The 23,871-nt window shown below is 46.8% G+C and overlaps 1 protein-coding gene across 5 annotated transcripts in view; it reads left to right on the forward strand.

Moving 5' to 3' along the window:
• The window catches only part of MTUS1 (microtubule associated scaffold protein 1), a 141,183-nt gene that overhangs the window by 102,489 nt on the left and 14,823 nt on the right, over positions 1 to 23,871 (forward strand). For all 5 annotated transcript variants that reach the window (XM_058289959.2, XM_071212614.1, XM_071212616.1 and 2 more), the window contains 2 exons: positions 4,491 to 4,705; positions 12,777 to 12,843. In XM_058289959.2, coding sequence (XP_058145942.1) covers positions 4,491 to 4,705; positions 12,777 to 12,843 — 282 coding nt within the window. The remainder of the gene's footprint in view (positions 1 to 4,490; positions 4,706 to 12,776; positions 12,844 to 23,871) is intronic.

The raw sequence follows: 23,871 nt of genomic DNA on the forward strand, positions 1-23,871 counted from the left end.
ATCTTTTCTTTGCAGACAGGTTGCAGTGAAAACCTTTCTAAATATGTTGTTTTGCTCACTTTGCAGGTTTCACCACAGTATAAATTCTTGCTTACTGGCTGTGAACATAACAGCTGTGCTCGGGTGTATTAGGGAAGGCTTATCACCAAGTTTTTATGTTCTTAAACATCAGTTTGAGCATATGGAATTAGGCAGACACGACCAGAATTGTTTTAATGTTTGAAGGGGATTCTAAGCCAACACTGCTTTGAAAACTGCCTCTTGTACAGGTGTGATAATCTCTGTTGCTTCCTGAGGCAGAGCAGTCTCGTTCAAGGTAGGTTTTTGGAAATTCACGTCCTCGAGCCTCACTTTCCCTATTAAGGATGATTCTAAGAATCAAAAGAAAAGTGAAAGTGAGAACGCTGTGAAAGGTAAAACACAGTGTTTAAGTATTATTACTACTATTATGTGGCAAATATAATTTCCAAGAACATTTTAGGAAATGACATAAAGGACAATTGATCTCAGATACTTTGACAGGTTATCAAATATTTAGATTGTTTTTTCATTGATACAGTAAGTGACTCTAAAATTATTCCTTTGTAACAGTATGTAATTAGTTACTTTCTAATTCTCCATCTCTGGATGTGGCATTTATTGATACGTAAGTTCTAATAATTGCTAAGAAAGAATAATATGTAAATACTTTCCCTCTTTCAAATTTTTTTTTTTTAACAACACTTTGGCTATTATCGTTTTTTCAGAGCTGAGAGTTTTCAAGTATTTATTCAGACAGGAGTTGCTTAACCATGTGATGAAGTGATAGAAAATGGGGACTTTTTCTTTCTTTTTTAACTTAAAGTGTACATTGTGTATGTTTTGCCATTGGTTCTTGGAGCATGAATCCTGAGGGTTTTTGTTTTTTCCTTCAAGTAATCACTGCAGTCATTTTCTTCTTCCCCCCAAAATTAGAGAAAATAAATGCTAAATGCTTGTTAGTTGTCTTAGGTTTGTTTATGTCAGAATGCTGATGCCATGGGGAATGCCTATGAGAATAAGGAAACATTTGTTTTTTTTTAGTTTCTTGTGTCCTTTGTCCAATTTAGGTTTGTTTGGATTATTTCTTGTACTTACTTTAAGAAGCTAAGCAATTTGTTTCCTGTTTTTCCAGTTCTGTTTGATATTTAAAGTGATTGAGACATTTGGAATGGTTCCAAAACTAAATGGCTTTTCATTTAAAATAGAGTAAGCCCAGGGCACCATGGCATAGAAAGTGAATAATCACTTGGTCTGGCATCTTGGATTTGGAGTATTAGCATGTGCTTTTGAAAAACAATGTAAGCTCTTATTACTACTTGGAGCAAAATCATCAAAACTTAGGTTTGATATTAATAGAAAACAGAATAGTGTAGTCATGAGTGTAGTAATCTCACCCTGAGCTTAAATCTAAGGGGCAGTAAGGGTAGGTTTTCAACATATGGTGGTTTATTAGAGATTAGGAAATGACTCATCTGCCAGGAAGAGTTATGGGTTGTTGTTTTTTTTTACCAATTGCTTCATTTATTTTTATCTACTATTTATGATCCCAATTTTCCAAATATTCATAAAATTACTCCCAGGTTTTCTTATTTTGCATTGATAAGTTTATCTCCCAATGTGTTATGACCAAATACTGCCCCTGCTGGTGTCTTCTGAGAAATGAGTCAGACCCAAGCCACATTCTCACATGCCCTTTATATCAAGAACCGATGAGTTTGATCTTCATTTACTCTTCTCTCTACCTTCCTCAGTATTCACTGCCCTCCAGTGTGGGGTAAAAAGATACATTTTTATTACCCCCAAAATCTAAATATGAGAAATAAATTTATATAGGAATTTATACGTTCCACATGCAGGGAAAAAGATTAAATATATTTTAGCAAGTCATTTATCTAATTATAAAATCATATTCAGATTCCCATCAGTTATCCTGAAGATGTGCCAAGTTAGTTCTAGAAAATTTTAAAAATCTATTTTCTTTAATTTTTCAAAAAATTTTTAAAATTTTAAAAAATTTTGTCTTTATTTTTTAAATATTACATTAAAAAAGTATGAGGTCCCTATATACCCCCCACCTCCCTCACCCCACTCCTCCCCCCATAACAACAACCTCCTCCATCATCATGAGACATTCATTGCATTTGGTGAATTCATCTCTGAGCACCGCTGTACCTCATGGTCAATGGTCCACATCATAGCCCACACTCTCCCACAGTCCACCCAGTGGGCCATGGGAGGACATACAATGTCCGGTAACTGTCCCTGCAGCACCACCCAGGACAACTCCAAGTCCCGAAAATGCCCCCACATCTCATCTCTTCCTCCCCCTCCCTACCCCCAGAAGCTTTAGATTATGTAAATGTTACATAAAAACTATAGAGAATTCCTATATACCCCATCCCTTCCCCTTCTCTCACTTTCCTTCACTAACAACATCTTTCATTTGTGTGGTGCATTTGTTACCATTGATGAACATATATTGAAGCATTACTACTAACTGTGGATTATTGTTTACATAATAATTTATACCCTGCTCCACACAATTTTATAGGTTTTGACAAAATGTGTAATGGCCTGTACCCATCAGTGCAATGGCATGCTGAACAATTCCAATGTCCCAAAAATGCCCCATGTTACACCTATTCTTCCCTCTCCCTCCCCTCAGAACCTCTGGTGACCACTGCCTTTATATCAATGATAGAAGATCTTCCATTGCCAAAATAATACCAAGTCTCCTTTAGTCCATAGTTGCACTCCCCCCTTACGTTTATTCATTCCTCCATCTTGAGGATTTGGAATGGTGATGCCCACTCTGTTTCTGATTGAGAGGGGGCTTAGATCCCATGGGGTAGATGGATGGAACTGTCTTGTCAGCAGTTATAGATACTCTGTTTTTTTTTTTTTTTTGGAATAGGCATTGTTCATCATCATCCTTTTTTTAGTTGTCCTGAGTGACAATTAACTGGAGAGTAGGTGTTGCAACTTTGCTGAGATTCAGGGCTCAACCAGCATATGAACAGAGTGAAGATTTAAGTCTCTGAGACATATATTTAACAAGTAGAGTGTTAATTATAGGTTCAAATAAAAGGGGCAGAAGAGCTATGTGTATGGAAACTATAAATGAGTCTTTTACATTAGGAAGCATATATTCCAGGGTAAGGCCTACTGACAGATGCTGAATTCCTGAGACTGTCTGCCCTGCTTATAGTGTCTAGATGTCTCTGGAGCCTTCAGGAGCCCTGCTGTTTGAGGGACTATTTGCTGTGGCAGTCAATGAGATCCTGCTGAGACATGCATAAGTGTAACCTCTGGTAACCTCTGGAAAGACCTCCTGACTCACTTTGAAATTTCTTAGCCATAAAACTCATTCATATTTAATGTTTCCCCCTTTTGGCCATGGTCTTTTCCCAGAAGTATCACTAGTTGGTGCTTGGTAATAATCCTTCAGTGCCAGGGAGGCTTATCCCTGGGAGTCATGTCCCACACCTGGGGAAGTTAGTGCATTTATATGCTGAGTTTGGCTTAGAGAAAGGCCACATTTGAGCAACAAGGAGGCTTTTAGGAGGTAATTCTTAGGCAATATATAATACTAGGGTAAGTTTCAATTTCACAAGAAAAGGTTCATAAGTACAACCATCAATATTGAGGGCCTGGCATGATGGTTTTGTAAGGGAGAGGAAGACATCGGCAGTTCATTTATTGGTGTTTTCTTCCAGCATATGTGGTCAAATATGAGTCAGGGTACTAGTTCCATTCAGGTTTTTGTACCAGTTAAACAGAAAAGAGAAATTGTGAAGCTGGCATTACTTTGCACATAATTTTCGTGTTTCTCGGTTGCTACATCTATTTCATATACATAACTCACTGCCCCACATAAATCTTTTAAAGTCAAGCCTTGGGATATCAGGTTCACCTGATAGAGCATCTGCCTACCATATGGGAGGTCCAGGGTTCAAACCCAGGGCCTCCTGACCGATGTGGTGAGCTGGCCCATGTGCAATGCTGATGCACGCAAGGAGTGCCCTGCCACACAGGGGTGTCCCCCGCATAGGGGAGCACCATGTGCAAGGAGTGCACCCTGCAAGGAAAGCCACCCTGCATGAAAAAAGTGCAGCCTGCCCAGGATTGGCGCCGCACACATGAGAACTGACGCAGCAAGATGACGCAACAAAAAGCAGACACAGAAGAACACACAACAAATGGACACAGAGAGCAACAGTCGGGGTGAGGGAGAAGGGGAAAGAAATAAAAATAAATAAATAAATCTTAAAAAAGGAAAAAAAGTCGAGCCTAAGCCAGTTGATACCTTTATGAATTCCAAACATCTAGATATTTATTTCTAGGTCTCGTCTATACACTTTCCTCATGTTAACATTACTTAACTGCATTTCTAGTTGTCTTCAAGTCCCTCGGCAGGTGATTATAAAAACTACCATCACATATTTTAGCTTTGTTAATTCCTTTTGCAGTTGAAAAGAGCAGGCATAAGAACCCCAGAAGTCTGTGCATCCAGACCCAGACGGCCCCAGATGTGCTGTCCTCTGAAAAGACACTCGAATTGGCTCAGTTCAAAAGGAGATGTGAAAACCAGCGTGGACTGATCCAGCGGCTCAAGCAGCTCCTCTCCCGTGGCGACACCAAGTTCGAAGCGCTGGCGGTGGTGATTCAGCACCTCCTGGCCGAGGTAAGGCTGTGTGGCTCTCCGCAGTACTGGTCACGAGGTGGGTGTGGCGGGGGGAGGGAAAGCAAGGCTCGGGCACTGGCTTCTGAGTATCTGTTCATGATTTAGAAAGACCAGATAAGATCCACATACTTCTGCACCTGCCAGCTCACTTGGGAACTCAGCCAGTCTCTAGAAATATGGAGTGAGAACATTCTCTCAGTGCTTACCCCCCCCCCCGCCCCCCGACGTCTCTTGGAAAGATAATTGCCTGTTAGACTCCTATATGCCTCTAGACCTATGTTAGCTTCAACAATTTTTCCACTTATTATTATTTTTGCCTGTGTAGTAGCTTTCAGTATCACGCTTCACTTAATGCTCAAAAAATGAGGTGGATGATATTTATGGGCCAAAGAACGCTTTTGGTATAACTACTACTGTCACGTCTGGGGATGCGTCAGAATTTCCACCCATCCCCAAAATGATCTGTACTAGGTCAAAAGGAAAGCAAATTTGCTTTGTCCAGTTACTCTTCTCTGATATTCTGTGGGGATGTTAATTTGGGAACTGGTTAAAATTCACTGAGAAAACCAGGTTTATCTGGACATATGCTACTGACATAGCAAAAAAAAAAAATCCAACCAACCAACCAAACATAAACTATAGTTTTCTTCAGGGAAAACTGGAATGAGGATCTAACTCGAGCTCTCTAGAGATTTTCCGTAACAGTTTTAAAGATTGATATTCATAATTTCTCAAAAGAGGAAAACGTTTCAATCTGATGGTCATGTACTTCAGTTCAGCCCAACACGCCTCGTTTAACGTGGAGGACCCCCGCCTGGGGGGGAGCAGTCAAGGCGAATGAGGTGGCTGTGCCCCTGTGGAGCCACCAGGCCAGAAGAGAGCTAGGTCAGTGTTTGATGAACAGTTTATAGCTTGGTCCAGGCATTTTTGAGGAGGAGGTAGAGACATTTCCCTCATTTTTCGTTGCAGTACTATACATTATTTTTGTTTAATAGGTCAAGGAAGAACCTAGAGAGTTGGCTTATAGAACCAAGTGAGCTGCATTGGAAACCACGTACTATCAACTGTAGAGAAAACTAGTTTTTTTATTTGGAGAGGAACCAGGTGTTCTGGTTTACCAGCCTATCCCACCCTCTTCGGTGCTCTTCTCTACTTCACGCCCCACGTGAACTCAGTCACCAGGTCCAGGCAGCTCCCACCCCACGTGCTCCTCCCACTCCTTCCCTCTTGGGCGTCCCCTCTGAGGTCGTCCTTAGGCCCTGGCACAGCTGTCCAGCAGGTCGAGCTAACACCTTTGTGACCCTTCTCCAGGCTTGCCCTCTCCCCTGTAATCCACCCCAAGCCCTGCCCTCAGACTCACCCCCCAAAGCAGGCCCCCCGTCCGCAAAGCCTGCGCTGCTTCTGCGTCGCCCGCAGCAGGGCCGCCCGGTAAGGCAGCCACAAGCCTCCCGAGGCCACGGGGCCCGAGAAATGTGGCTCGTCTCCGTGGGAACGTGCTGTGCCGATGTGAAATACCCACTGGATCCCGAATGCTCTTGGGGAAAAGGACGTGAAGTAAATTAGCTCATTCATAGTTTTTACGTTGATTGTATGTCAACACGATCCTCGTTTGAATATAATTGGGTTAAACTAAGTTCTTAAAATTAATTTTTCTTTTACTTTTTTGATGTGGATACTAGGGAAGTTTAAATTACACGTGTGGGTCACGTTTTCTTTCTTTTGGGTGGCTCTGGTTTGCGACTTGGAATAAAGGCTTTCTATAATTTTGTGGCAGCTGGCCTCTTTTTAGCCTTATATGCCCCAACTATATAGCAGGGAGGTGGGAGAGAGGCAGGAGGGGATTTACATGTGTTGGATATTTATTAATGACCGGATATCCCTACTTACATTAGTAAATCCTCACCAAAAACATGAGTTGGGATTTGCAAACAAGAATATTGGGGCGTGGTACTACTAAGTGATTCGCCTAGCGGGCAGCTGGTGGAGGAGGGCCAGGACGTGAGCTCCCAATTTCCCAGAAACTTCCTGTGCTTCTCTATGCTTCCTTCAAACTCCGGGGCTGCTGCCGTCCCCAGACACCTGTGCGAGCTGAACTTCCTATGGTAGCGTCATGTCTTTAGCTGCACGTAGTTTACGTGGACCCCTGGGCTCACACGATAGGAGCAGGCTCCCTGCCCTCCGTCCCCGCGGTGACCAGGCCGAGGGCGGATGTCCAGGAGAAGGTGAGTCTGCTGTCCCTCATGTGCTCTCAGTCCCTCAACACCTCCTGTGGCAAGAACAGTCCACATTAGATGTGATCATAATGTTTAAGAACCAATGAATACTTTATCAGTTGCTCAGTTAAAAAAAAAAAAAGTAGATCCAACACTAGAGGAAATCTTGCTGGGTCAGCTGTCTTGGGAGATGCGCCATCACTCTTCACCATGGCAACCCTTAATGATTTTCAGAGATAATTTCACTGTATGTGAATTTTCACCTTCCATCTAAATTTAGGTGCTGACACCCATGTAATTGTGACTCCACTGAATGTCTTAAAATACAGCTCAAAACCCCCTCTATGTGAAGACTTCCCTGGGCCTCTAAGCTCTGTTCTACCCTCCTCTGACTTCTGGAGCACTCACCGTTCTCCTTCACTCTCCACCTTATGCAGACCATGGGCTCTGGAGCATTTAGCATTCTCTTTAATTCTCCATCTCATAGAGACCATGGACTCCTGGAGCACTCACAGCGCTCCATTCTCCACCTTATGCATGCTGTGGACTCCTGGAGCAGTCACCGTTCTTCACTCTCCACCTTATGCAGGGCGTGGACTCTAGAGCATTTAGCATTCTTGTGCACTCTCTACCTTATGTTGTAGAGATGATGGACTCTTGGAGCACTCAACATTCTCCTTCACTCTCCACCTATAGAGATCATGAGCTCCTGGACCGCTCACTGTTCTCCTTCATTCTCCACCTTATGCAGACCATGGACTTCTGGAGCACTCACTATTCTCCTTCACTCTCCACCTTATCGAGACGATAGACTTCTGGAGCACTCACCATTCTCCTTCACTCTCCACCTTATGCAGACCATGGGCTCTGGAGCATTTGGCATTCTCTTTAATTCTCCATCTCATAGAGACCATGGACTCCTGGAGCACTCACAGTGCTCCTTCATTCTCCACCTTATGCATGCCGTGGGCTCCTGGAGCACTCACCGTTCTTCACTCTCCACCTTATGCAGGGCGTGGACTCTGGAGCATTTAGCATTCTTGTGCATTTTCTACTTTACATTATAGAGACCGTGGACTCCAGGAGCACTCACCATTCTCCTTCACTCTTTACCTCATAGAGACCATGGACTCCTGGAGCACTTAGCATTCTCCTTCACTCTTTACCTCATAGAGACCATGGACTCCTGGAGCACTTAGCATTCTTGCGCACTCTCTACCTTATGTTGTAGAGATGAGGGACTCCTGGAGCACTCAGCATTCTCCTTCACTCTCTACCCTATAAAGACCATGAACTCCTGGAGTGTTCACTGAACTGTTCTCCTTCATTCTCCACCTTATGCAGACCATGGACTCCTGGAGCCCTCACCATTCTCCTTCACGCTCCACCTTAGAGAGACCATGGACTCCTGGAGCACTCACTTTGTCCTTCACTCTCCACCTTATGTTATAGAGACCCAGCTCGTGCTTGATTTTGCTTTTCAAGACAGGAAGCCCACTGAGAACAGGAGCTGTGCCTGGTTCTTTGTTATGAAGCCACCTCAGCAACCAGGCAGTGCCTTACACAAAATAGACACCGAGGGATGCCTGAGCGAACAGAGGGTGCCTGGAGGATGGAGCCTAGGTGTAAGAAGAGGTGAAGTCTTTATGGGAATGTTCATTGTTCTTTTCTGTCCTTTTTAAAAATAATCGGCAGACATTTGCTGATTGCTTAATGTGTACAGGGTGCTTCTATAAAGCCATTTAAAGGAATAGTATGACCAGGTGAAAGGTTAGGCAAGGTTTTTAAATGTTCACAGACCCATTGTAGAATATATATCCTTCTTCCTAATCTTTTCTGAACAGTTTTGGAACATGACTGCTAAAACAACAAATTCTAGGAAATTCTGGACTGTCATTTAATACCTGCAGCGCGCCCACTTTAGTGGGAGACCTATCTGATTATAGCATAAGTTCCAGGTACCTGGAAACTAGTGCCCCACTTTCCGTTCCTCAAGAGGCACACTCACGTTTTGGCTTGTTCCAATTCTTAGCTTATCCTTGCAGAGTTGTACCGTGTCCTGCACTGACAGCCAATGTGAGTGACAGCGTCAGGTCGTCATCCCAGTCTCTTTGTGGAAGGGTCCCTGGCTGTGCTGCCGGGTAAGCCTCAGCAGGACCGAGCCCACCCCTCCAAACCTCTGACCAATTCTTCCGAGTGCCTCCAAGGCTCTTCCTGCAAATGGAATCTAGCCTACAGTAGCACCTCAACAAAGGTGAACCGTGATCCACGTGCAGTCTACGAAAAGCAAAACTGTCCCAGAGCAGAACAGCGGGCACGCTGCGAAGCCGCTGTATTCCTCTGCTAACGGGGGGGGGTAGACCTGGTGCCAGCAGATGTGGCACCAGGCGAGCCACGCCCTGCGGCTCTTTTCTGCAGAATCCTGTGATGTTGATGCTATTCAAGAGCCAGCAAAATCCAGACACACTCATGGGATGACAGCCAAAGACTAAGTGCCTTTGTCCTAGGGACTCCTAATTAAATTATGGCGAGTTCATTTTTTTTTTTTTTTTGCCCTTGGAGGATGTCATACATTTAATGTGCAAGGACAAAAGCAATTTTTCATCCAGATTGCTGCCTCTTTTTTCACATTGTGTGGAATTCCGCACGTTACAGGATGAAAACATAAAACTAACTTGTTAGGCGGAGCATAAAGCATTTGCTGTGTGAGACAAGAGTCACTGATAGAGAAACAGCTGAATAAAAATAAAAAGAAATAGCAAACAAGCATCCAAGTGATAAAATTCACTTTCTTCTCTCTAAGGGAAGGCTAGGTCCATGTAAAGGGCCAGCTCTCAGGCAGGGAAAGGCAGGACCTGACCCTTGCAGGGTCATCTGCTGTGTGGGCTCTGGGATTGGCATTTCACGCAGGGTCATAGCTACACCTCCGAAGCTCTCTGAGTGGGCATCGTTCCTGCTCTGTTGATGAGAAATCAAAGGAACCAGGTGGCCTGGCTCGCAAGTGCACGGGCAGAAATCCACGCCCGCTGTCTGGCTTATCACCCTGTACTGCTTCCCCTTGGATGAGGTCATCTGCCTTGGGAGAATGACTAAGGCACTGGACCTGGAGACTGTAGTTCCACCCAGGTCCCATGCTTGAAAGTCCTTCATGTTTTTCACAGCATCTGGGGTGTCGTCTGGATAATTGGGACTGAGTAGTAACCGGCCAATCAATTGGAAAGGATAAATGGCCGTTCGCGGCAGTGGGAGGAGGAGGGCGGGCTGTCTGTGATTGACAGTTAGCGTCCCCCAAAGGTTTCTGTAATGGGCGAGGAGGAGACAACCAGGCATTCCAGAAAAGGCAGCACCAGCAAGGCCACGGGGGGCTGGGAATCAGGAGCCGGCTGTAGAAGGCCCGTGGAACTAGGCGATGCTTATTTGTTTATGCACAGGAAGCTATTTTTTGAGCAAAGGGATTTAAATGTACAACAACTGTGGGATACTCTAGCAGCCGCAGTGAAGGATGCTTCCTGGGGTGCAGGAACGGGTTGAGGACGGTCAGAAGTAGGGTGGGCGCTCGTAGGAAAATGCAGCGGGTTCAAGACACACCGCGGGAGCAGAACCGGCCGACTTTTGCACAACCTGTTGAGACAAAGAAGTAAGAGACAAAGGAGACCTCAAGCTTTTCCTGCTGCTGTGATTGGCAGAGGTTAGCAAACTCTAAGTGACCTCTCAGACACTGAAGAGAGAATGGCTGAGTGCAGTGGAGAGGGGGGCATGTCCACGCGGGTACTGAAATCCCTCGTCCCCCCCAAATATCTTTAATAAGCAAAAAATACCATCTGGTGTGTATTTACGGTAGGCCATGACCGTTTCACATTACTCTTTGCAATGATATGCCTTAATTTTTTCCTCTTCCCTGTAGTTTCCGCAAATTTGGAAAGTTATTTAACTTTCTCTCCAGCTCTTGCTCCTGTTAGCAATCGAGCTGCTACTGGAAAGAGTGAATTTTAAGAGTGCCCGTGGGTCTGTCCAGTAGAGCTGTCTTCTGAGTGACTCCTGAAGGGCAAAACTTCCTGTTGACTTACTTGACTAGATGACTGAACAAAGAGAATTAAGGTTACCTTGATGAGCTTGAGTTAAATACGTATTCTATGTATTTTTATTTGATTCTCTTCCTTCTTAACTAGGTCGATGTTCCTCAAAGGTTTCATTTCCACCTTAGGAAACCAATTACTTGTGAATGTTTAAAACTTGGACTCACTTATTTGTGGTTTCAGAACCACTTAAAGCTGCATTTTAAAATCCAAGCATAGATTACAACTAAGATCCCAAAGTACCCCAGTGCAAGTGTTTCTTAAATTCTGGTCGCTGTTCGCTGTCCATTTGACAATGCCAGAGTTCCTCCCTAGCTCTTTCACGAGAGGACTACTGCCCCTTATGTGTTAAAGATGTGGGATTTTCAGCTCTCGAATCAGCATTGCATCTCACGTTTGCATAGGAGTGGACGGTGCTCTGAGGCTCCGCTGTACATTTCCAGAGACACTGGCCTTGCGGACGCTCGCTCACAGCCTCATTTGGTGCACAGGGTTTCAGGAACAAGGTTCCCTTTCCCCCCCGGCAGCCGTGATCATCTAATGCCCTCAGTTAGAGAGGGCAGGGGGAAGGCTCACGAGGGTAAAAATAGCCCCCTTCCCAGGAGGAGAAGGCCGGCCCTCCCCGCTGCGAGGCGGTGGCCATCGATCGGCGGCCGCCCGGCCCCCTCCTGCTGAAGGGCTGTGGCTTTAAGTCCCCGCCGTTCGCGCCTGCCCAGGCAGAAGCTGCAGTATCAGCTTCCCGGGGAGAGAGGCGTCGGGGCAGACGGGAGCCCGCGGCCACCAAGTAAGGCTCGCGGGGCTGCGGGCGCGGCCGGCGGCGCGGCGGGGGCGGGGGCGCCGCGGCCAGAAGTGGACCATGGGCTGCTCGGGCAGCAGGCTGTGCCTGCCTCCTCCGTGCGCGGCCGCAGGGGTAATGGGCTTTGCTTCTCGGGCTTCTCTGCAGGGATGGCTGGAAGCGGGGCCGCGCTGGCAGGGACAGGCAGCCCGGGCCGGCGGGGCGGGGGGCGCGGGGGCCAGGGCTGGCCTGGGGGCTGCTGAGGAGGGCGCGGGCAGCCCGGCGAGGGGCTGGGGGGCCTGGAGGCGCTGGCTGCCCTGCTCCTGTAAGTACGCCTTTTGAGCCATGGCTGGGAGTCGCCGGGAACTTCCAAAACCTTTTTCGCAAAGTTAATTGATTTTTAACGCTGAAACCACCGCCTGGTTTTCCTTGACTCGTTTTTCTAACGTTTATTTAGAGTTACGACGGGCCCAAAATATACCACTCCTTAGAAAATAATGTGTCGCTGATAGAAAATTACTTTTGTCTTTAAAGGATGATGTTCTCATCTTAGTTTAAAAAAAATTTTTTTTAAAAGCTGGGTCTTTTAGAAGTAAAAGGTTGCCTTGTTGCAAAACTTTTTTCTCTGTGAATATAGGGCAAAGTACAAGGCTCTGTGTAGAACATTAAATATTGATCTTGACCTGATGAGCCCTCGATCGCCCTCGTAGGAGAACGCCCCAGTCTCCGGCACCGCGTGCGTTAGTGAAAAGGTTCAATGGGGCAGTCTTGTCTCAAAGTAAATATTTACAAAGGCCTCCAGGGAAAGTTGCACCAGGACCTGAGAAAATACAGATGTTTGAAACGCGCACTTCCTTAACAAGTATGGGACATCTGTGTTTTTTAACAACACAGGCTGTTGGCCTGAGTGGCTCAGAGCCGAGCCCTTTTCCCAGGGGTGACCCACGTGTGCCTTTCTGCAAGCCCTCTTGGAAGCATCACTAACTAACTCCGTGTGTTTTCCACAGCGGGAGGAAGCGCTGAAACAACACAAATCCCTCTCTCAAGAGCTCGTTCACCTGCGGGGAGAGCTAGGTAAGAGGCCCGTTTCTGTTGCCATGTTTCATGGGAAGAGGGGACAGGTGGGAAGGTGGGCCGGCCCCTCGGCGCGGCTGCGGTCGTGTGGGGCGGCGCTGCGTGTCCCCTCTCTCTGGTATCTGCGCCCGTACTTACTATCAACGCTTCTTTGGAATCGTGGCAGCTTGGCCACCAGTCCGCAGAATTCCTGATGCTCATCCAGGCTTCGAGAGCTTCTGCGGGAAGCCGGCCTCTGGCGGCGACTGTGTGGACTCCTGTTACACGGTTCCACCGCTCTTCTTGTTAAAGTGTGGCAGGAAATCTCCCTCGACGGTAGTAGTAATCGCGTGTTCTCAAGGTGGTTTGTGAGCACCTGGTGTGCAGAGCGCAGGAGCAACCTGCCTACAGGGCACGCGCCCCGCTGGCCTTCCGTTGACGCGGCTGGTGGTGGATCGCCAGCCCTCTCCTGGGGGGCCGCCGGCTCTCCTGGGGGAACCTTCTCCACCTCATGCTGGAATGGCCCCTCATCTCTGCAGAGATCGCTTCCTGCTTTAGCTCCAGCCTGCTCTGGAGTTGGTTTTTAACGGGGCTGAATCCTGTGGCCATTGCTGATTTCTTTGTATGCTGACCATCGCCCCTGAAAGCGTGCGTCTCTAAGTGTCTGAAAAATGAAAAGGTAACAGCCAGCAAAGCACATTTGTGTTTACCCAGTCCTAGGGGAAGCTGTCCGTTTCCCTCTTCACAGGACCAGTGTTTGACCGTGGCCCACCTAGTCGGCTGGGCTCGAACAGCTCTCCATGTCACGCAGGGCAGAGCCCGCAGGGCCCTGTGAGTTCAGGATACCTTCTCTGCCTCCTCTCCTCTCCTCACCTCCAGAGGCTGAGCCCCCGGGGAGCTCTGGATGCTGAGGAGCCAGCCAGGGCATCGGTCACTCTCTCCTGCCCTTACTTTAGACTGTGGGAAGGAAGAACCCTTTATGGAAAAGGAGTTCCACACCAGAGGAGACTTCAGGGTCCCAGAGACTTGAGACTTCTCGGGAAAAACTCCTAGCGATTTGCTTAACTTGCCTGCTGCCCTTTCGATTATGCAGTTGACCAACTTAATTTGCTTTTGTAGGTGCCTCAAACAATGTGATGGGTATAGTAGAAGATCAGGAAAGGGGCCTTTCTGTGTTTCCGAGTTTGTGGTGACCCCAGCGGAGGTGGAGATGAGCCTCCATCCTGGTTCACATTTCAGCCTCTCTCCCAAAACAAGGCAGAAACTAAAGGGAGCTCTGTTCTCACTTCCTCTGGGTCAATGGGATCCTCTTTTGGGCTTTCAGCGGATGGCATAGTTAAGTGATTTAAATTGGATCCCAGTTCAGCCCCAGAGCCTGGCAGGAAGTGCTGGAGCAGCATGTGCCCCTCTCCTCTTTCCATGTGTGATAAGGCTAGTGCACCCTGCCCTGATTTTTCTGGATGAAGCATTGTCCTGTAAGGCCCAAGGCAGGACTTGGGATGGAGTGCCGTTGAGCTGGGTGGAATGGCTCAAGGCACAGCGGAAAGCATCTTGGGCAGGGTTTCAGTTCTGCAGGTGGAGGGAAGAGATGCAGCTGCCAGTTTGAGTGTTCGCTTTAGCATGAGCTGAAATGGAAAAAAAATAGGTTTACAGTATGGAGTTTAACCATCAGTTTTAAACTGAGGCACAGTGGGTAAAGTATTTTGCTAGCTGGTCTGGGTTCCAATCTTTGCTAGCCTGGTGACCTAGGACAAGTTACCTTCTGTCCCAAGGTCATTCTTGTGGAATGGCAGTAACGGTTGTCTGTCTCAGGCCTGGCTGAGATTATGAGAGGTAGAGCACTGTGCCAGGCACATGGTCAGCACCGCGTGGGAACTGCTCCTAAGTAACAGGTATTAAAGTGTCAGCGTTCCTCAGCTGTGTGGGGTTAACTGCGTTGCTGCTTCATGATGGTAGAGCTTAAACTACAGAAAGGATTAGTAATTAGAATAAATATTATTAGATACCCCAGAAGGCAGGCTATTTTTTTCTCTTCAAACTTCGTGTCTCAGGGTGTAAGACACGATCAGTTCTCTCCTCAGACAGTAGGAGGGTAGGGTGTGCGGTCAATTGTCTAGGTTTTTTTGTCCATCCATTCCTAGTTAGAAGTGACCTAAATGTCTTCGTGCAGTTTCTTCATAGGTCATGTCATGTTAAAATGTATTTTGCTGGGAAGCGGACTTGGCCCAGTGGTTAGGGCGTCCGTCTACCACATGGGAGGTCCACGGTTCAAACCCCGGGCCTCCTTGACCTGTGTGGAGCTGGCCCATGCGCAGTGCTGATGTGCGCAAGGAGTGCCGTGCCACGCAGGGGTGTCCCCCATGTAGGGGAGCCCCATGCGCAAGGAGTGCGCCCCGTAAGGAGAGCTGCCCAGCGCGAAAAATAATGCAACCTGCCCAGGAATGGCGCCGCACACACGGAGAGCTGACACAACAAGATGACGCAGCAAAAAGAAACACAGATTCCCTGTGCCGCTGATAAGGATAGAAGTGGTCACAGAAGAACGCGCAGCAAAATAGACACAGAGAGCAGACAACTGGGGGGGGGGGGAGAGAAATTTAAAAAAATGTATTTTGCTGGGTTTTTGTGGAGCTTGAACAAAATAATAGTGTATATAAAGCAACTGGCTTAGTTGGTCTATCACAGGCAACTCCAGAAGGAGCTGGAGCATCCATCCTTTCACTGATGGAGCATCCATCCATCACCATCACTGAAGCATCCACTCTTTCCCGGGAAATTGAAAAAAAAAAAAATAGGGCTCGTTGATGTCAGTCTTCCATTGGGTAGTTTTTCTATACCTTTTCCAAGAAAATTGGGAGAAGTTTCCCAAACTCTGAGCTGCAAAGAATAAAGGACAATTCATAAACTCAGGAGAACTGAAACCCAAGTGGAGACTGTGTTTTGACCTTCGGAAGCTCTGCCCCCAGTTTCCCCCACCATTGACTGACTTTCCCTTGCGCCCTACTTGTACCCTCCTAAGTGTCCCCTCCTGCCAAGTTCCGCCCAGTTACCTTCAGTGCAGCCTGCAGATGTGCACCTCTGGGCCCCACCCCTTCCTGGGATGACTGTTCATTAGCTTCTGCGAACACTCATCCAAACTCTCTGCTGTCAGACTCTTCGGAACTAAACCCGAAGGCTCCCCGTGCACCACTGGTGCCTCGATATTTTCCACTGATACATTTGTTATAGCTCGTTTATTGTCTTCAGATTGTAAACTCCTTCATTGCATAGATTCTTTCCTGCTTCCCATGGGGAAAATGTAGTATGTGTTTTGCATTTTTGTAGGTAATTGATAAAAATTTATGGGTATTTGAGACATTAAAATTCCTTTTTAGAGAAGAACAATGTATGAAAATTAAAGAAAAATTAGAAGTGAGAAGATAGCCCATAATTCCATCGCCTTGATATAACTTTTGTATTTTCATATTCCCTTGTCTTTGTTTATACAAATATATACAGCTTTGTACTCTGACTTTTAAAATTAAGGTATAATTTACATATAATGGAATGCTTACTCTTTCATCACTTTTGACAAAAGCATACACTTGGTAACCTACACCCTTACCAAGGCATAGAACTTTCCTGTCATCCCAGAAAATTCTGTCATGCCCCTTCTCAGTCGATTCCGCACTTGCCCCCCCAAGCAAACACTGATCTGATTTTTATCGTTTCAGGTTGCTTTTGTCTATTCTAGAATTTCATATACATGGGAACATACAGTATGTTCTCTTTTGTGTCTGGCTTCCTCTGAGTCAGCCATGTTATTGTATGTTCACTCTGATCTTGAAAGTACATGTCAGGAACTTTTCTGTGTTGCCTCGTTGTCTTCATTATGACATGTTTAATGATGATGGGCAAGTCTATCAAGTGGCTCTACCATAATTTCCCTTACCTGTTAAATAGTGCTGTCGCCTGGGTAGAGATCAGCTGTTACTCATCCATTAACTGCTCCTTCTACTAGGAGGACCCACAGCTTGATGTTTCAGTCCTTCAGTCCTCTCCTTACCAAGATGCATGTGCCTTTTTTCCTGGTGAGGAGCTACTTCCAGGTAAGCCAGTCTAGTGTAGTCCAACCTTCCTGAACATTCTGTCGTGTCTCCTCTACCTTGAGCGCCTGTTCATCAGCTTCTGCATTGACATCATTGTCCACTTCCCACACAAGATGACAATGGAAGTTGTGTTCCCCTTCCTCTGTCTTCCACGTGATGTCATTGTCCACTTCCCACCCAACAATGGAGTCATGTTCCCCTTCCTCCATTTTCCACATGACGTCATTGCCCACTTCCCACCAAAGATGACAATGGAAGTTGTGGTCTCCTTCCTCCATCTTCCAGATGCACAGCCTGTGCCCTAGTATCTCAGATCACCCCTCCTCTGCATCCTGGCTGCTGATATTCTCATTTAAACCCTGGAAGATGGCCGTGGCCTCCCAACAGCTAACCTTGCCTTCAAGTCACCTTCTCTCCTCTGTATATGCTACCAGGACTTTATTTGTAATAAACCTGTTCATACTGTTCTTAACAACCCCCCTCCCCCCCCAAATTTGCCTCCACTTTGGCTTCAGGAAGAAGTGCAAACGTGCTAAAATGGACTGTTCTTGATTTAACTGTTACCTTCCAATCTGACTCTACATCTGGCCACTTCCCTCTTGGCCTCTCCATCCCCTCTGAGGATCCGCCAAGGGTCTGTTCATACCTCCTACCTCTTCGGCACATGTTATCCTCGCTCTCTGAAATGCCTTCCTGTTCCTGGCCTCTCAGATGCCTCCTGTGCTCATTCTTAAAAATCCAACCTAAGTTATCTTGTCTTCAGTTGAGTTTGCCCAAATCTCTCAGGCAAGTTAACTGCTCCCTCTGAATGCTTTTCAAGGTACTCTCTACACACTTAAAACTTGGTTCTTATTTGTTTCTGGGCCCCTTCTCATGTCCAGAATTGTGAGCTCTTCCAGGGCAATCACTATCTCCTTCATTCGGGTAGCTCTATCACTTAGCACGTTGTGCCTAGTACTTCCCATGTGCTTAGTACTCTAGTGAATAAGTGATTTTGCTGTGAGCATGTTAGCTAGGGAAAGTTGGTTTTCTCATAATAAACTGATAATTCAGTGGTTTTGGTGCATAAATGTTTATCCATAAACTGTGTAAAAACAGCAGTCTATTTTTAGGAATGAACAATAATAAAGTAAGGTGAACTGTAATTCTCTTGGAAACATGTTATGTCTGACAGTACCTGTTAATCTGCATATGATTGAAAGTGTCAACTCTTGAAATAGATTATAGTTAAATTTAATGGTTTGCATCCACAGCAAACATTTTGCCTCTGAAAAGAGGAGTTAAATGTGTTTTAGTCTGCTAAAGTCTGCCAAGGCAATACACCAGAAATGGGCTGGCTTTTGCAGTGGGGGGAATTATTCGTTTATCAGCTTACAGTTCTGAGGCCGCGAGAGTGTCCAAGGTGAGCATCTCCAGGTGCTCTCGCCCTGCTCTTGAGGCGCTTACATTCTGAAGGAAATACGTGTATACACACACACACACCTCTGTTAAATGGTATTTTTGTTTGGTGTTTTCTGTGAAGTACTGAGGAAATAGTGGGGTGAGTGTTGGGCATAACTTACCCCATTTATAGAGGAGGAGGGAGGGTTTAGAGGCAGGATGGCAGGCTGCTCCAGCTCGGCAGGGCTTAGCCCTGAGAGTTTCTTTTGGAATCTTCTTCATCGAATTAAGAGTTAATTAAGAGTAAGTATGTTTTATTATTATCTGGGCGGGAATGGCAAGTGGGCTCTGCCAAAAGCTGTGCACCAGCTGCTAATGAACCCCTATAGCCAGAGCACCAGCTGCTAATGAACCCCTGTAGCCAGAGCAGCAGCTGTCTGATGAACCCCTGTAGCCAGAGCACCAGCTGCTAATGAACCCCTATAGCCAGAGCACCAGCTGCTAATGAACCCCTATAGCCAGAGCAGCAGCTGTCTAATGAACCCCTGTAGCCAGTCCACCAGCTGCTAATGAACCCCTGTAGCCAGTCCACCAGCTGCTAATGAACCCCTATAGCCAGAGCAACAGCTGCTAATGAACCCCTATAGCCAGAGCACCAGCTGTCTAATGAACCCCTATAGCCAGTGCACCTGCTGCTAATGAACCCCTATAGCCAGAGCACCAGCTGCTAATGAACCCCTGTAGCCAGAGCACCAGCTGCTAATGAACCCCTATAGCCAGTGCACCAGCTGCTAATGAACCCCTATAGCCAGTGAACCTGCTGTCTAATGAACCCCTGTAGCCAGTGCCGCTCATCCTCAGGCTGCTCGCACCATATGGAATGTGTTCATTCTTTCGCTGTTCTAGTCTCATGTACAGATTTGGGTTAACAAAGCTTTGTGTTTAATTTTAAAACCCTTTACAGTTAAGTCACTTCCGAGTTTCAGAATCCAAGAAAGTGATTTAAAGTGGGTTTAAATGAATAATCTTACAAATCTAATGAAAACCAACTTTGCACCAAAAGAGAACTCTATCTCACTGAATTGATTGGAGATGGAGTTGATAAACATCTCAAACATAGCTTATTCTTTTTGTATGCACACCATTCCCACGTTTGGACTTTGGGTGGCTGCCTTTACAAGTAGAAGGCCATGTCCTTTTACCTATAGAAATGCAAATTGCCAGCAATGGTGTCTGGTTTTAAAATCCAGTTTTAAAGTCCTCACTCCAGCCTCTAAGTTGGAAAGGCAAGATTTAGCTCAGCTTTTTTTTTTCTTTAGGAGATACCAGGGATTGAACCCAGGACCTCGTACGTGGGAAGCAGGCGCTCAACCACTGAGCTACATCTGCTCCCCAGTGAGAATTGTTTTGGTTTGGTTTGTTTGTTTTGTTTTTAGGAGGTACTGGGACCAAACTTTTTTTCCTGGGATCTGTACTTTTTTTCCAGGGTTCTGTAATTTTTTTAGGAGGTACTTGGAATTGAACCCAGGCCCTAATACGTGGGAAGCAGGTGCTCAACCACTGGGCCACATCCCCTCCCCAGGGATCTGCACTTTTCATAATCATCCCGTTGAATCTGAGGCAGATGCTCCCAGAACTCCACTTTGATACTGCACAAGCTGTTGAGAATGCTGTGTTTTAATACATGGGGTCACATGAGAATCTAGGAGTCCTAGGAAGAGAGTAAATAATATCAAATAGCTTCAGCTGACTTGAGTTCATCCTTGTAATGGACTTCTCCATCTTATACACTGCAAGAATTTTTACCAGCCCCTTTGACCCTTGTGCCCTACAAATGACTCATCAGGGAAAAGGGCGTACTAATACCTGACTCAAAATCACCGTGTTTTCTAATCAACTTTAAATGTGTACTTTAGGTGGCAGCATGATTTCTTTAAATTCTGGCTCATCGTTTTCTCGGGCTTGAAGTTGAGAACACGTTGGCTGGTCAGCCAGGCTTTCCTCTCTGATCTGTGGTCATTCTAAACATTTGCAATCTGGACGTCGCCTGTTAGCTGCTGTGATAATAGGAGCGTCTGTTTTGCAGCATTTTGTTGGCTGGTGACTACGGCAAAAAACAGCAAAGGCTTTTCAGACTTGACTCAGGGGTGGGAGGGGAAGCATTGGCTGGTTAAACCTTGAGACCCAGGGGAAGCTCAGGGCACCCAGAGGCGACGACTGGCTGAGCCCGCCATCCCATGTGCAAATAAGACTGTCCTCTAGCCGGCATAGACCATTTTTACCCGAGCTTCCACGAGAGAATTAGGCCTCAGTGCCTGAGGCATCCCCTGTGGGTAGGAATGAACTTCTCTTTTATGCCGCTGGAAATGGGAACCCAGTCACCCAGATCATTTGCTGTGTTGTCCCATCAAAAAAGGCTGAGAGAGTTGTGTCTCGACCCCATTCCGCTATGCCAGATCCCTCATTAGGAGATTTGTGAAAATACTTGTTTTATCAGACAAAATGTACTAAAAGGCAGGAAAATTCTGCATATAGTGTCAGGAACGGTAATGGTTCAAGCTGGAGCGGGCTTTGTAGTGTAACAATATTCTGTGTGTGTATTTGCCTTCTTTGAACACGGCCACGCAGAGCTTGTTTTTAACCGCTCTATTCTGACAGGGACTCCCAAGCACATCTTTTAAAGCACATCTGGGGCCACCGGCTGGTCTGCCCACGCGAGCGAATCCGTTCTGCTCTCGGTGCTGCGTGAAGGCGACACTGGGGCTTTGTCCAGGTGTTGTCCAAGCGATGATTTGAAAAGTTTAATTTCGGGCTTCTCTCCACTTCTGAAATATTTGTCCTGGCTCATTTATCCATGTTCTAAACGAGAGGGTCTCCCAGGTTTTCCCTGCTCCATCTTAAGTCTAGGGTCGTTCTCCGAGCTGGTCCATCCCAAATGAAAGTACCGACTTGTGATGTTTAACGTGGCCTTATGTTTGGGGGACAATCCTGTAAATGAGTTGGTCTCTTTTTCTTATAATTCTGAAAACTGTATTTTGCACTGGAAGTAGATTGCTGGAGATGGCTTTTCGGGTTTAGAAATACATGTAAAGAAGTTATGATATGGGCAGTGGTCTTTCGATGTCCTTATTTATAAGCATGCGTTTAAAATGGGATTGATGTCATGCGTAAAGCAGGGACCACAGGGCTAATTTGACTTTACCGTGTGGCTCTTATATTGTTAGGATAACATCTTGAAAATCACTACACCCAACACTCTAAGAAAACTCCCGGCTCGCTTATTCCTAATTTCCAACGTTTTTACGTCCTACTTTGGCCCATTGGGTGTGTGACTGATGGAAGTGAGTGGAGCTCTGGAGAAGAAGGAAGGAAGCAGCCAGCCTGACCACAGGAGAAGGGCAGCCCAGGGGGCTTTACAAGGCTCCAGGGGGCACCGCCCCACCCAGGGCCAGTGTCCCCAGCAGAGATGCAAAGCCCCAAAGCAGGGAGCTGCCGGGAGCTGCTAGGAACCCCTGGGAGCCGCTGGGAGTCCTTGGTAGACTCTGGGAGCTGCTGGGAGCTGCCGGGAGCTGCCGGGAGCCCCTGGGAGCACTCCGGGAGCACACTGGGAGCTGCCAGGAGCCCCTGGTGCCTGTTTTCATGGGTGTCCAGCAGTTAGTGTGCCTGAGCCCTGGGCTACGGGCTGGGGTGGCCTGGACCTGGCTTGGGGGCCCAGTGGCCCACCAGGGCCCCGGCCGGCTGCTCCCCCGCTCCACTCTTCACCTCGGCGGGGGCCAGAGAGCCTGAGCACCATTTGGGCTGCTGCCTTTTCATTTCGTTTTACACAGAGGGAGGCCAGTCAGGGGTCAGTGTGAGCGACTTCCAGCGTGATGATCGTGTGTGTGGCCGGGAGGCACTTGGGTTACAAGCAGGTGTGTTAAAAGGAGGCCAGTGTCCCCAGCTGGGTCATGCCCTGAGAAGGCCCTTTACGAAGCCCAGAGGTGGTTGAGCGACCCGGTCTGCTGAGGCGTTTCTGTCTCTGATACGAATAAAATCAGGGGTACGAGGACCACGTTGTTACTTCTACTTTTTTTTACTTTCCTGAGATCTGAAAAGGCCATGATGACTCAAAATCTCTCTCACTAAAACACCGCTTGATGCCTTTATCCACGTCTGCAAAGTATTTTTCTATTGCTTGCTTTCCTAGGAGGGCCTGATATGTAAATGACATGCAAAACCTTGCGGCTCATCACTTTTATTTTTGGACGTTGGAAAGTTGGTGGAAGTTAATGCTGCACTTACTCATTGACGAAGATTCGACTTTGGAATCTCTCTTCTTGTTTGATAAATATGAAGTAAATGGAAAAAGGCATGTGAGCAGGGCCTCCTCTGGTCGCCTACCTGGCCGTGGGATTTCGCTGACCCGTTTTAAAGGCAAGGTGACTGCGGCGCAGTGGCTGGCAGGCCTCCCCCTCCTTTTCGGGTCTTACCTCCACCTTTTCCCTCTGAGTTTTCTGGACTAATGACACCATTCCCCAAGGCACACCTTGCCATTTCCCACCACCGCTCCTGCTGGAATGTACTTTTCACTGCTGCTCCCAGGGTTTTATTTATATCACGCAGCTCAGTTCAACACCCTGCTGACCAAGCGTTGCTAATGGATGGGGGGTGGCAGCACGACAGGTGCACGGAGCTAACAGCCCTGAATTTTCTATTTGAATGTGGCCGAAAGGGGAAAGTTTAGGTTGTCGATATGCTACTTGAGTGAACAATTTTTTGAAAAGAACACTGTCCAACATAGCCTTGCTGTAAAACATGGACTATGGTCAAGAGCACAATGAAATAAAAAGTGTCCTTTCATCAGCTGTAACGACTGAACCACACTGATGCGAGGTGTTAATGATTGGGTGGTTTATGGGAACTCTGTATTTTATGCATGATTTTTATATAAACCTACAACTTTTCTCATTTAAAAAAAACTTTTTTTAAATTAAAAAAATAAAATCCACTGCCCAAACCTCCTGCACCCCTCCAGCTGGATGTACACAGCTCCCTGGGCCCTGAGGTGCTGCCCGGCAATGGCTCCTTCCCATTTCTTTGTCTTAATGCTCTCAGACTTGAGCCTCTCAGGCAGGCCCCCACCTTTTGTCCCATAGTTCCCTGACTCGGGAGGGAAGTTGGGGTGGTGGAGGCACGCAGGTACGGGCAGAGCCAGAATCCAAATCTTGGCTCCCCCCCCCCCCCCGCTTTCATGCTGTGTGCCATTGGGTAATACTTAGCCTCTCTGTGTTGGATTCCGTATTCATGCTTTGAGGAATAATATCTTCTCATAAGACTTCTCTGGGGGTTAGATGGGATAACGTGTAGGAAGCCCCACTCTGGGCCAGGCAAAGTAGTATTGTTGTTGTTGTTTTAAAGATGTATTTATTTATCCCCTCTCCCCCCTTGCTGCTGGCTTGCTGTCTGCTCTCTGTGTCCATTCACTGCACGTTCTTCTGTGTCTGCTTGTCTCCCTTTGTTGTGTCATCTTGCTGTGCTGCTCTCCGTGGGCGAGGGCCATCAGCCCTCCATGGGCGCAGGCTGTCAGCTTTCCATGGGCGCG

This window comes from Dasypus novemcinctus, chromosome 29 (assembly GCF_030445035.2).
Source record: "Dasypus novemcinctus isolate mDasNov1 chromosome 29, mDasNov1.1.hap2, whole genome shotgun sequence".
NCBI classification, from domain to species: domain Eukaryota; kingdom Metazoa; phylum Chordata; class Mammalia; order Cingulata; family Dasypodidae; genus Dasypus; species Dasypus novemcinctus.